Here is a 14,722-nt window from a genome sequence, read left to right as displayed (position 1 = left end):
AATGTTTTCGCTTGGAGTGTCATTTAGATCTCAAGGTTAAAATGTGTCTGTGAACCTGCTTGTCCCATAAATAAAAGTTTGACGTCAGTGACATAACTCACATTGACCAACGGCATGCAGAACATACAGACACACTGAAGTTCTCTGCACACGTGTTTTTGATGTCAAAAAAGTGAGGCTCTTCACATATATGACCCTGTGTCTTTATTCAGAAAATTGCATCAGTTTATTTGAGAATTTAATGTAGATTCACCAATTTCCACACCGTTTTTAAAGAATTTCTGTTTAGTGAAGTGCTCCAATCAGGTGTATACTTATGTATTTGATGATAACGTGACATTTAAATATAAAAAATCGATCAAACTTCTGGCCAACTAGCAAAAACCCATGCAAATCCATAACAGCCACTCAAAACACTGTCCATTTCAAAATGGAGATAAAAATGAATACAATTAATCAAATTAAATATGCCTCATTTAAAGATGTTGACGTAATTCCTTATTTAAAGCCAGAGGTTTAAGAAAGAGTTTATCAAGTTGCATCACAGAAAAATGGCATTGCAGCACTTGTTGAAGAACGTTTTCATGAGAACATTGAGAAACTTTAAGCATTAGGATTTCACCAGCCTGGACTGTCATTGGCAGATCATTGCGTTACTGACCACAGACACTGACTGTTATATCTCATCTCTAGTGATGTATCCTAGCAACTTCATAGCAACCATTTAAAACAGCATAGAACCTAAAATGTCAAGCTAGCAAGTTTTTTTTCTGATTTTTTTTTCAGAAAAACTTTTTCCAAAAGTTTTAAGGTGGGCCATTACTGGAAAGCTGCACGTTTATTACATAAACACTAAACACCTTCTGATTCTACATGTTTTCAATATGCAGTAAATGTACAACCTTCATAAAATTGACAGCTAAACCATGAGAGAAGGTCATTGAATGTAAATACTGTTAATAGCACTTGTAGAGCTGTTGATTACCAGTGGTGGAAATGGCTGAAAGAGAGAGAGGGAGGGAGAGAGAAAGAGAGAGAGAGAGAGAGAGAGAGAGAGAGAGAGAGAGAGAGAGAGAGAGAGAGAGAGAGAGGAGAGAGAGAGAGAGAGAGAGAGAGAGAGAGAGAGAGAGAGATGTTCTATTTCTTTTCAATCCAATCGTTCTTCCAGTGCAGTAGGTGGCGCTGCGGTCACACGGGCTCATCGCAGCGGCGTCTACCGGTTCCTCAGAATATCTCTCATCCGCACTCTGGTGATTTGGATGTTGTCTGAGCTTGATTAACGGATGACAGTTATTCGTTAAATTCATAAATGCATCAGAAGTGACCGGACTTCTGTAGCTCAGCGATATAAGGTGTCGTTAAAGGCGAGAAGATGTCGGCCAGCGCGGTTTATGTGTTGGATCTGAAGGGGAAGGTAAGATAACGGTTCAATAGCACCGCAGGCTTAAGCTAACCCATAGCAAACATGACGTGAGGGTATTTAAATATTAATAAGAATTCCTGAATTAAAATATATTTACACGTTTCTGCTCGTCTGAAAGCAGTCAAATGAATTGAATTAAAACAAATTAAAGTGGTTGCGTAGCTGAATGTTGTTTGACGTAATGATTAAATCGAAATTCAGTCACTGTTTACTTTTTTATACTAATTTTGAGTATTTTTCATTTAATTTTCACATAGAAGGTGTCCATAAATAAACGAATAAAAATAATTTTCATGTGAATATTTGAAATGATTATTATTGTTTTGTAATCGACAAATATGAATGTTTTTGAACCCTACGTGCACCTGTCGTAAGTGCGGTAACTAGAGGTGTAACGGTTCAAAGTACTCACGGTTCGGTTTGTGTCACTGCTTGTGGTTACGGTTTCGGTTCGTGCTATTTTCAGGGAAAAGGGACTACTGACAAATAAAAATAAGAACAAATAATCAAGCTACAAGTAACAGCACCAATAAAGCAACAAAAGCAGAAAATAAAATAAGATACTGTATATATACCTTTTAAGGTATAGAAATGGATTAAAGTAATCAAATAAAACATAACATTGCATATGTACAAATGAAATAAAGATGAATCGTAATTGAAGTTACAGAAGCTATTGAGTCACAAGCAGTGAGTGATTTCCTTGACTTTTAAAAGTTTTAACGCTTCAAGAGGAATGCAACAGATCGAGTACACTGATACTGTACACATGCGTTGTTTTTCATCTGTTTCATCCGTTCACTTAAGACATAACCTACTATATTTGTTAATATACTCGACAAGAGGGGCATATTGACCTACTTCGTGTGTGAATTTGTCCGTTTAAGCGCTTCAAAGACAACTCAATATTTGCGCCATGTCTGAGACTTTACTTGTGCGCGCTTCGGATCTTCTCACAGCGCGCAAGCGAGTTTTCTTGTACATCATCTTGCACTTAAATGTTTAAATTGGCAAGGCTTGAATGAGTGTAGTTTAAACGGCAACATGTGCTGTTCAGGTCTCACCTGCACTCGCGCGCTCACAACACCCAGGTGATGAATGCATAAATGACTGTATAGCATACGTCAGTCCTATTGAAATTTGTCTACGTTATTTGATTTGTTGTAGGTATTAAATGTGTATCCATCGACAAACATACATTAGCTGAACTTTGTCTGTTTTACGCATTATCATTTTTAACGAACCACATTATAAATGCGTCGTCAGATTTAAGATGAGCCGCTTGGACCGCGTGCCGAACCGTTGGTGAAGAACCGTGCGGTTCATTTTTTTTTTTACCAAGAACCGTTATACCCCTAGTAGTAACGTTATAGTGACAGTGATACCATGGTCCTGAATTATTGGCATTTATATGATACTCCAAGGTACTTAAATACGTATTATATTTATGGGTCGAATGCGGACATAAATTGCAGTACAGTTTTTTTTGCATTACATTTTTGGCGGATTGATTGCCATTTGTATAACCCCAAACACCATGGTAAACTATGTTTATTGTATCAAAACCATGCCTTATTTGGAGTTACCTTCCCATGCTTTAACTATAGTAACCATGTTTGATTACTATAGTTTTATTTATAGTAAAACCATGGTTAATTTTTGTAGGGGGAAGAAACTCAATTTTGTACAAAGCTCTGATGGTTTAATCTGTTAATCTGTTCATTCCTGGCTCTGGTTACTATGGCTACTCTAGTGTTTTGGGGAAATATTTATGGTGGTCTAATGTCAGCCCTGACCCTCTGAACTTGGATCAGTTTCGCTCAGTTATACAAGTAGAGTAAGAAAACAGATTTTGTGACAGATTACAAAATTCTCCGCATTTCTTAAGAGAATTTCTGCAGTAGTAGATTTTGAAGAAGGAAAGCTAGAGACCTTTGGGAACTACTTTTTTTAATATAGAAAGTGATGAATTGTGGTTGTTTATAAGTCACATGTGTTTTTCAGGTCCTGATCTGTCGTAATTACCGCGGTGATGTGGACATGTCAGAGATTGAGCATTTTATGAGCCTGCTGATGGATAAAGAGGAAGAGGGCACGCTGTCGCCAATCCTGGCTCATGGAGGAGTGCGTTTCATGTGGATTAAACACAACAATTTGTATCGTATCCTCCCCCACACCATCTAACTGGTCCTGAATGAGTTTTTACAGTGTAATTTGGTTTTTGTTAGTACTTAGTACTCTGATTTTTAAGTACCAATGGTACATGAATGCTGTGTTCATTGCGTATTTTAACCTTTTCTTTACAGATGTACCACATTAAATAAAATAATGTGTATTTACAATATGATGCTGAAAGAGCTAATCATTTTGATGAAAGTATGGTGCTGCTAGTGGAAAACAGAGCTTTAAAATGAAGAGTTTGCTTGATTTGTGTTTTTTAAGCATATTTTCTTAACTTGCGGGCAAACAGTTGTTGCAACATCCAAAAAGAACGCTTGTGTTTCCTTGGTTTTTTCATTCCTCTACAAAATTGTGCAGGTTGGTTGCATCAGTTTTACGGTTTATTTTATGCTCCGTAAATTATTTAATCTTCAAAAACCAAAGCTTGAGAAATTAGTGTCACATTTTAGCCTCTGGGGCCTTTTAACATTTTTCTTATGATGAAGGATTTGTAAAAATGAGATGCTTCCTTGTCTGTGTCTCAGGTGTTCTCAGAATACTTTAAGGAATTGGAGGAGGAGAGTATCAGAGATAACTTTGTCATTATTTATGAGCTGCTGGATGAACTCATGGACTTCGGTTACCCTCAAACAACTGACAGCAAGATCCTTCAGGAGTGAGTCCATGTTTACATTCTTCATCCAAACCTTTCTGTCGCCCACCAGCGGATGTTAATCTGGAATAATTGATGGAAAGTTGTGTTTGCCGCGTGCGTTTATCATTGCGTGTCGATACACAGATACATCACGCAGGAAGGTCACAAGCTGGACACGGGAGCTCCGCGACCCCCCGCGACCGTAACCAATGCCGTCTCCTGGAGGTCAGAAGGCATCAAGTACAGGAAAAACGAGGTTTTCCTGGACGTCATAGAGTCTGTCAACCTCCTGGTATGTTTTTAGAAACACAGCGTTAGACCTGCTGAAAATAAACACAGGAATTCACAAAAACAAACAGGACATAGGTCGCAGTAACATCTATCCTATTGTGCTTTTGTTGTGTTGAGGTGATAACGCTGCTGGTTTTCATAACAGCATTAACGTTTCACCCAATTGGCTCGTACAGAATAGTTATTGTTTCAAACAGTGCCGGGAAAATGATGAACGAATTTAGCTTGATCTTGGGTTCCATCCTATGCAACAGTTTCATAGCAACTAGATCAATCGAACTCTAAGCAAAAATCATTGGATTATGTGTATGTATCATGTAAACTGATGTATAGATCCCTGAGATCAGTTTATGTGTTCTACGTGAGCGACTCACGGGTTCTGATCTTTTTCCAGGTCAGCGCGAATGGTAATGTTCTTCGCAGCGAGATCGTCGGCTCTATAAAGATGAGAGTATTTCTCTCGGGAATGCCAGAGCTGCGTTTGGGTCTGAATGACAAGGTTTTGTTCGAGAACACTGGCCGTGAGTTGCTTTTAAATCTGGTTTCTCCTTACAGATGTTAGCACCGTATTCATCTTATTTTACGTTGGTTTATAAAAGGAATACATCAAAAACTTTAGATTCAAGATTTTACGGTGGATTCTTCTGATGCATTGTGTTTTTATGATTCGACTCTTGTCTTTCTGTCTTCAGGTGGTAAGAGTAAATCTGTGGAGCTGGAGGACGTGAAGTTTCACCAGTGTGTGCGTCTGTCTCGTTTTGAGAATGATCGCACAATCTCCTTCATCCCTCCGGATGGAGAATTCGAGCTGATGTCATACCGCCTAAACACGCATGTGTGTGTCTCCGCCTTTCAATAACATGAATGTTTTCAGTACACACTTAAAGCGGCCGTTGCTTGATTCCGTTTCTGCTCCTGATTGAATGTGTTTTAATGTCCTTTGTGAACAGGTGAAGCCTCTGATCTGGATCGAGTCTGTGATTGAGAAACATTCACACAGCAGAATCGAGTACATGATCAAAGTGAGAACACACACACCTTACTTCATCTGTATATGATAAACTTTGTGTCTCACACTTGCTTGTGTGTGTTTCTTCAGGCCAAGTCTCAGTTTAAGCGACGTTCCACTGCCAATAATGTGGAGATTCACATTCCTGTACCGACTGATGCTGACTCGCCCAAGTTCAAGACCACCGTGGGCAGTGTGAAGTGGGTGCCGGAGAACAGTGAGATTGTTTGGTCCATCAAGTCTTTCCCTGTAAGAACACACTCGCGCACACATATTCAGAGTCTGTTTGGTTGTAATACACACAAACCCCCAGCTGACGGTATGTGTGGATCTATCGGTCTCAGGGGGGTAAGGAGTACCTGATGAGAGCTCATTTTGGGCTTCCCAGCGTGGAAGCTGAAGACAAAGAAGGCAAACCACCAATCAGTGTGAAGTTTGAGATCCCTTATTTCACCACATCTGGAATACAGGTACTGTTCCCTTCAAATCAATCTTTTGTTACGCTTTTTTGTGTATGTGAAAAGCAGGCCGTTTAGAAGTTTTCCTGTCCTCATTTCAGAATAATACAAACACATACAAACTATAGAATGACACAAAGAGCGCTTTTCCACCATCGCGCCGAATCGTTCTAAGCACAGTCTGAAACAGTTACAGTTATGTTTCCACGTGAGCCTGGTTCGACATGACACGATTACAAACTGTTCTCGGCTCGGAATTTTCAGCACGGTTCTATAACTGTGCTGAATCGTGCTAATGAATGCGCGCAGAGCCGTTATAGCTCAGTCTCTTGTGTTACCGAGGCAGCGCGTGAATCGTTTGTGTTTACGTTCTAAAAATTTCCGTTATCAGCTCTGTGGTGGAAAATGAAACCATTTACGTACCGGCTGGCATGGATCGGCACTGAGTGGAACGATCAAGCAACGAGAACGATTTGGCGCGATGGTGGAAAAGTGCTCAAATATAACTATGGCCCAGTTTCACAGACAAGGCTTAGCTTAAGCCAGGACTATGCCTTAGTTAAACCAGGATATTTAAGTCGATTTTTTTAAATTACCTGAGATAAAATATTACTGGTGTGCATCTTGAGACAAAACTGGCAATGGCAATGACAATTTACGATATGTCAGGGCAATTGGTTTTCAGTTAAAGTTGGCATGAAACGGAATTAGCGATTGTCTTTTTTTTCCCGTATCGTGAAAGTATACCCGAGTGAAACGACGTCTGATATGAGAAAATAATGTAGGGCGGGACTTGATTTCATCCACCGACAACTGATTGGTTCGTTAAAAGGTGAAAGATTTGAACGCCAGTTTGCAGTCTGTTGTGTTTGCAAAAAATGTTGTTTATTAAACAAATTTTAAACATTTAATTGTACACCTTCAGTTCAGATGTTTTTTTTTAAGATCTTGAGAAACATTTCAGTTTAGTGACCCTAAACTCTTCACTGGTAGTATGCATGTTTGAATGAAGAGGTGAAATAAATTTATGAATAATTGAGATGTTGTTTAATCATGCCTGATGTAATTTGCTCTCTCAGTCCGGCTGCTTCTCTCTTTGTGTTTGTTAGCGACAGAATAAGTGCTGTTTGGTGTTACCAACCATATCTACTGGGGGATTTTCTATTTTTTTCATCAGGAATGCCATTCCTTACCCTAAGTTTTTAAATAACTGAGATGTAAATTTGTACTGGAGTATCGTTTTAACCAGTATTTGGTCTTTGTTTGGTTAAAATGTGACAGCTGTTTGTAAGAACAAAAAGCCTAGATGTCCTGAGCAGATTGTTGTATCTTCATGTTTCTGACACCAGGTGGCGCTACTGACTGTTTCTTTAATGTTTAATGTAGTAGTTTTTTCCCATGGGTGCTGTACACCTGTTTCTCAGACAGCCAGTGCTTTTTTATTGTGTCTGATCAATAGATGGCGCTACAGATCTGCATGTTTCACTCACCTTGTCATAACAGTTGACCAGACAGTGTTCCCAATGTTGAAGCAATAAGACGTTCAACAGAAAACTATGCATTACTAGATTCAGAAATGTACCATGATTCTTTTGTACCCTTTGAACAGAAAAATAATGTATTTAATTTACAATGCAGTCAACTTAACAATCCATATTCATATAAAACAAAAAAATAACTTTTTAGGTTCTTAAATCTGGATTGTGTGCATTATAATCAACCGTGTCGTCTGCACTTCATGTGGCTCATATTAACGCATTTGTACTAGTGATTTTATTTTGTTGTGATGTGCCATAAGCTCTGGTGTTGAGGAATCAGTCGTCTTCATGACAAACATTAAAATTCAGGTTTTAATAGGTAGCCGGTTTGTTTTTGCTTCATTTAACAGTTAAATTTAAACCCTGTGTGTGTGTGTGTGTGTGTGTGTGTGTGTGTGTGTGTGTGTGTGTGTGTGTGTGTGTGTGTGTGTGTGTGTGTGTGTGTGTGTGTGTGGTGTGTGTGTGTGTGTGTGTGTGTGTGTGTGTGTGTGTGTGTGTGTGTGTGTGTGTGTGTGTGTGTGTTGTGGCTTTGATGCTGTGATCCAGACGCTGGCTGACGGTCAAAGGCTGGACAGACACAACTTCACTACAGCTGAATCATGTGTTTTAGCAGACGCTGTGTTTATTTGTTAGGGTCAGCTGTGTGTCTTTGCGTGTGTTTGTGTTTCTGAAGCGTCAGCAGTTTATGAAGGTGGGCAGAACAGAATGGGACTGCCGATTGATTTGAACGCTTTTTTAAACATGCATACAGGCCCTTCACCTTTAAATGAGTCTGACAGTGGATTTAAGTCTTTTAACTTTTACTTTATTTAGAGTTTTCTGTGCTTCAGTTTCACACGTGCGGTGTTGGCATTGATGTGCTCTGAATAAAGGCAAGTGTCCTTCTGAGCATCTCCCTGAGAAATGACCTTCTCAATCAAGAGTTAAAGGAGTTGGATTCCTGTGAATGAGAGCTGTTTCCCTTTGAGAGATCCGAGTATGTGGCATGATAAGAACTACACACGTATGTATGTGCACTCTTAAAAATAAAGGTGCTTAAAAGGTTCTTCATAGCGATGCCATAGAAGAACCATTTTTGGTTCCACATAGTCAAAGGTTCTAGGGGTGACCCCGAATAGTCGATGCTTCGATAGGAGGAGCCTGATTCGACTACCAATCTCACAGTCGAATCTTCGCAGAGGTGTTATGCAATGGGGATCATGTCATTTTGGTTAGATGGTCAGTGGCGTAGCAGACAGGCACTGCGCCGCTAAAAATATTATTTATGATGTAAAGAAATGGGACATTTTTAGGGTTGGGTACCGAAACCCTGGTATTATGTTATTATGGCTTAAATCAAAACAAACCAACTGCAGTTTGATTGATAGAATGCACAATAAAAAAAAACATGATTTTTGAAAATTTTTAAAAACTGAGTTATCTCATTTTGGAACCAAACTCTTCATATGTTCCCCTGCATTTCAGACATTTTACCTAAACACGTTTATTTTACACATTGCGTCTTGAATCTGGCTTATTTCGTTATTTTTATTTACTATAAATGTATATTCTGTAATTCTGGTATATTCCGCGTGCGTGCGATTCGACTATAGGCAAGACGTGCCTACTGATTTCGACTATGTAAATCCTTAGTCGAGTACACCCCTAAAGGGTTCTTTAAAGAACCATCTCTTTCTTACTTTTTTATAATCTGAAGAACTTTTTTCCCCACAAAGAATCTTTTGTGGAACAGAAATGTTCTTTATGGAACCAAAAGGTTCTTCTATGGCATCGAAGAACCTTTTGAAGCACCCTTTTTTTAAGAGTGTTTTTGAGTAGATGTTATTGTAGAAAATATTCCAGGTTAATAGCTATACAAATCTCAGTCGGCTGCTTCTTGGCTTGTTGCGTAAATGTTTTTGTAAGTCTGTTACTGTACATGGAGTATTCCTTTAATAGATTTTCTACGAGCATCACACCCATCACGCTTGCATCGCTTGACATTCGGTCTTTCTCTATAACCCACAAACCAGAGAAACAATAAAATCTGTGGGCCATACACGCTTAAATAACAGACTGCCGTGACATACAGACACATCAGGCAAATTACAGAGAATGCAAGAAAAAAACATAAATACGAGTTTTGGGAAAACGCGAGAGATCTGATGTTGAAACTGCAGTTTTCTGTCACATGGTCATATGGCTGAACTCTGTGTGCCCTGCGTGCAGAATGAAATTGGCTTCAGTAAAATAATCCATTATTTTGAAAGAGGGGAATTTGACAGGATGGCTTGATTTCCTCTGTTCAATAGTATGTTAAACAGCCCACACGGATATAAACGACAAGAATGTTTCTGAAAACTCAATTTGCTCCTCACAGTGAGGATGGTTCGGCAAAATGATGAGGGTAAGTCAGTTGTGCGTCAAATCGAATTAAGCGCTTAACTTATACGCCATTTCCTCTCTAATTTTTTGCCGTTTTCATTGGCTGCTTCTCGTCTGCCTCGCAGCTGTCCGACAGCATCTTATTTCCCCCAAATGTCTTGTGCTCAATTACAGCTTTGGGGAGCTTTAAACGTGTGCCGTAAATCAAGACGTATCAGAAATCGCCCACATCACATCCAACCCCGCGGGCTTCAGTTTGAGGTGTGTAAAGTATGAATGCTGTGATGTCCTAAGGTCTTTGAGGTGGGGTCACAACTCTGCGGTGAACTTGTTTTGACTGTCGCGTTCCCGTGAGAGAGACGGTCTGAATGTTGACCTGCTCTGAAACCTCAGGAAGGCTTTGATAACCTCTCCCAGCCGCCCAGCCCGGGTTTGATACGCCAGCGCCGTCTCCAGCCCTGAGACAATCTCGGCGGTGCCAGGCGTCAGGTCCCCTGAGATCAGTGCCGCCCGCTGATGGAGCGACAGTCTCACGCTCATGATCCAGCCTGCGGTGTGGTCAGGCCTCGGGCCGTTTGTCTGAGACTGGCCAACCACAATCTGATCTGCAGTCTGTCTCAGGGGACCGAACAGTCTGTCGGACGCTGGCATAGAGAATCCCATGTGTTGACCATTACAAGTGCCCTGTCACAGTCACAAATAGACGCATGCGTACTCTCACAAGTGTGCTATTTTTAACATGCATGGTTTTATGTGAAAACAGAAATACTTTTCCCAGCATTTCGATATATTTATGATTTCATGAACAGCCAGTCGTGTGATCTTCAATTGTGAGCTTATGTCTTGACTCGTGGGTTTCTGAAATATGTGTGATTTAAATGTGACTTCATGTTTGGAGATCAAGCGGTTGGCAGATTCTATGACGTGTTTAACAATATTTCAGAAATATTATTTATATCAGTGAATTAAGACGCATGTTATATTAGAAATTAACTAACTGTGTTAATAACTACAATCGAGACCAGCAGGGGCGTAGCCAGAACTTTTTTTTAGAGGTGGCCAGGTAAGACCCAGTAATTTTATTAGGGTGAGCAAAAAATCCTTACAGACAGAAATTCTTTAACTTCTAGTGTAATTTACACCAATTCTTCATTAGTTTGCTGGTCAAAAACATACACAAATAACATAAAGTAAACAATTTATTTGCAATGCTTTCATGTGCTAACATTATTTTTAAATAATTTGCTAGCTATCATTTGCAGTAAGTTAGCATTTTTATAGAAAATAAACATTGCAGTACCCCAAATTAAACTTTCGCGAAAATGTAATTAATGAATGAAATCCAGTTAAACAAGACTGATTTTACTGACCTGATCCTTCTGCACGCGATGAACTTCCATGGTACACAGACCAGTGGCGTAGCCAGAATTTTGATTTTGAGGGGGCCTGTCTGTAAATGAGGGGGCCATTTTGTATATATATATATAGCCATTTATATTTTTCTATTACTAAACTGATACACCTATATTATACAGCACATTTCACCATTTTAGCTAATTTAAACATAGCCTAGCGGTTCTTAATCCTGGTTCACACTGATTTAAATCACCAGCTCGTTAGAAGAGCGCTCCATGAATAAACTGTGTTCCTATTGACATGGTCCCTAAACAGTGTTCACTGCTCTCTACTCCCTGCACACAGGAAATCAGCTGAAGTTACTTCTGAAGTTAACTTCAGTTCAGAACACGAATTTGCGCTACACGATTGCCTGCAGCGTCTTCACACAGGGACAAAACTTACTATGGAAATTTGAAGGGTTATTTAATCGCAATCGTGAGATTTGCGTAGTAGTCACGATTCGTGCACTTCAATGCCTTTTATGTTCACTTCGCAAACCCCTGAAGCGGTAAGAGAAGCATACAAAATATGCAGAGCGGGGGGTCGTAAGGATCAGTATTGAACCGCAGTAGCTTGGCGGCTACCAGTCAAACCATTGGCTTACCTTTTACATGACAATGCGGAGTGTTCGAGATCGAGAAAAGTTTCTGTTGAGAAAAGTCTTTGGACACTACAAGAAGTCATATGCAGTGTAATCGTTATCTTTAGCAGTCTACTCATTTTCTTCTTGCTCATCTTTTCGTAATTTATATGAAAACAGACTAGTGTGCACCCGCCATCGCAGCATATAAATTAAACTCTTGGCGCAAAAGATGCTACGCACAACACGTGACATAATTAAACCAATAACTTTGAAAACAGCGAAGAGCACCGATTGGTCGATCAACCAGAGTAACAAATCAACAATTCCTTATTTTTTATTTTAAGAAATCAAAGATCTGAGGGGGCCGTACATGTAAATCGTGTACATGTACGGCCCCTCGTGGCTACGCTACTGACACAGACAGTACACTGTCACGTAGCGGTTAGCAGCTGTTCAGCTATAGCGCTCAGACTGTTTGCGTCAGTGCGTCAGCGTATGACGTCATATTAACGCGAGAGTAATGTTCTCGCGTTACTTTCAGTGCATACGCTAAATGATCTGAGCAGCACTCCGTATCCGTAAACTCCGACACATCTTAAAACTGCTTCGCACAACAGAGGTGGCCAGATAGGTGGCCATCCATCATTCAGGGGTAGCCGTGGCCACCATGTAGCTACGCCCCTGGAGACCAGCATCTCTAGGGTCACATAAAATGGCCCAAAAGTTATAATTGTTTATAATATAACAGCCTAAAAAATTGTATGTTCACTTAGATGACCAACCAAAATACACAAGCTTTCTGTTTACTGTATACAAGCTGACCTGAACCACCTGAAAAGCAGATACAAAAATATCATTTTTAAACGCTCCCAGGGTGGTGAAAATACGCATGCCCTGCCCCTGACAAGCAACAGTCCAGTAACCACCATATGACAGGTTTTCACCCAGCTTATCCTTCGTTCCATCCGGACCGCAAGACATAATGAACCATTAAAAAATCAGACTATTTCTGTGGTTTAAATTGAGCAGCGGCGTGCGTCTACATAACTGAGTTGTACACATCACGCGCACTCGGGGACATTTATGTTGATTATATTTTGCCGATGTATCCTCTAATATCTTTATTTAGCACCAAACGCGCTTCATTTTAACCCTTTCCGCTCCGTGAGCGCTGCTTATCCCGCCAAAGACATCAAGAGCAGGTAAATAAATGGACACTTTTTCTGTAACGCTTAAGTAAACGAAAATGCAGCAGTAATAAAGTATTTTTTAGCTGTCAGTCAGTTTACTGTTTGCTATATAGGTTTGTGACGGATTATAAAACATAACGTCTTGTATCTACATATAGCATTTATGATATTAATAGCATAAATAATCAGCATGTTAAGAGCATTTCATTGTGAATCATGATAATTTATTTCAGTTGTTACATTTTGTTGTCAGTAGTTTTTTAAAATATTAAAATAGACCGCTCAGTTACCAGACCTTCTATGTTTCTTACAGACTGTGGCTATCAGAATATAAACAGGGCTTTTCCTGGCTCAAAATGAGGCGGAGGTGGTGCCATCCTGATCTTGTACACACAAACGTAGGCCTACCGTACCTTTAAGTGGCTTAACGTCGTGGTTACGGATGTAACATCGGTTCCCTGATGGAGGGAACGAGACGTTGTGTCGAACCGACAGAATGGGGTTTGTCTTGAGAACCTATCATCTTCTGAGTATTTAGAAAAGGCCAATGAAAATTGGCGAATGAAATTTGCATGCCGGGCTCCTCCCCGGATGTCCGGGTATAAGAGGGAAGCCGGCGTGCTCATTCATTCACCTTTGGTCTGAGGAGCCTAAAGCATCCTCCCCCGACCGCTGGGGTGGGCGGCCAGTGTTGTGGCATGAGGGACACAACGTCTCGTTCCCTCCATCAGGGAACCGAGGTTACATCCGTAACCAAGACGTTCCCTTTCTGTCGGTCTCTCGACGTTGTGTCGAACCGACAGAATGGGGTTCCTATGGAAAACGCCACAGCACTGAGCCGCGTCACAATCTCTGCGGAGCGACGTTGACTGGCCTGGGCGAGTCAGACGAACACGCTAGCGCGAAATTATGACCTTCCAGTGGAGAGGAAGGGGGACCCAGAGCTTTCCACAAAAAGTTGGGAAGCCCCCTAACGCCGGCCGTCACGGGCGGAGGCCTAATTCTCTAAATGGCGAGAAGCCGCCCGGCACCGTACGGGCCACTGGGTAAGCATTATTCCCCCTGGGGGAAAAACGCTGCAGAGGCCACTACCTACCGTAGGGAGGAATTAGTGGAGACACCACATGGTCTCACCATCAGGGGAGAACTCATGGGAGGAATGTGCGGACTGCAGGAGTTAACCGCAAGGTGGGAGTCCACCTGGGGAGGTCATGGGTTGCCAAGGTGGGAACCATTCATGAGGATACATCAGACGGAACAGCCCACGGAGGGGGGGTTACCACGTCTGGAGCACTAGGTCCGGTTAGAGCTATGTGGGAGATAACTCAACTGTTCCCCGGCCTAAGGGGGCAGGGCTGCTCTGCCCAGCCTGTCCCCTGGAAGGGTGCTTAGTGATGGATGGAATGCCTGTTCTTTACCCGAGGGGAAAGAAGTGAGGCGGGATCGCCACTGCTCCCCCCGGAGGGGGAAGGGCTTCCGCAGGCGTACGCCCTACCGGCTGCCGGTCCCACACCTTGCCAGGATGCGGGCTGACACCGGTTCCGCGCGTAGGTATTAGAACCTCACGGAGTTGTTGGGCATAGCCCAACCCGCAGCTCTGCAGATGTCTGCCAGAGAGGCGCCCTGAGCCAGTGCCCACGAGGGGTGTGCCTC

The 14,722-nt window shown here is 41.3% G+C and overlaps 1 protein-coding gene across 1 annotated transcript in view; it reads left to right on the top strand.

Annotated features, from left to right (window-relative positions):
- The first annotated feature begins 1,208 nt into the window (after window positions 1–1,208).
- ap1m1 (adaptor related protein complex 1 subunit mu 1) overlaps window positions 1,209–14,722 on the top strand; it is a 29,038-nt gene continuing 15,524 nt past the window's right edge. The window contains exons 1-10 of the mRNA XM_057334683.1: window positions 1,209–1,414; window positions 3,428–3,584; window positions 3,894–3,961; window positions 4,129–4,259; window positions 4,383–4,530; window positions 4,924–5,050; window positions 5,222–5,364; window positions 5,480–5,551; window positions 5,629–5,787; window positions 5,883–6,008. Of these exons, the coding sequence (XP_057190666.1) occupies window positions 1,373–1,414; window positions 3,428–3,584; window positions 3,894–3,961; window positions 4,129–4,259; window positions 4,383–4,530; window positions 4,924–5,050; window positions 5,222–5,364; window positions 5,480–5,551; window positions 5,629–5,787; window positions 5,883–6,008 (1,173 nt within the window). The 5' untranslated portion in view covers window positions 1,209–1,372. The remainder of the gene's footprint in view (window positions 1,415–3,427; window positions 3,585–3,893; window positions 3,962–4,128; window positions 4,260–4,382; window positions 4,531–4,923; window positions 5,051–5,221; window positions 5,365–5,479; window positions 5,552–5,628; window positions 5,788–5,882; window positions 6,009–14,722) is intronic.

Source organism: Triplophysa rosa, linkage group LG5 (assembly GCF_024868665.1).
Source record: "Triplophysa rosa linkage group LG5, Trosa_1v2, whole genome shotgun sequence".
NCBI lineage: Eukaryota > Metazoa > Chordata > Actinopteri > Cypriniformes > Nemacheilidae > Triplophysa > Triplophysa rosa.
Note: the sequence above shows the minus strand (reverse complement) of the source record. Positions and strands in the feature narration are given on the sequence as shown.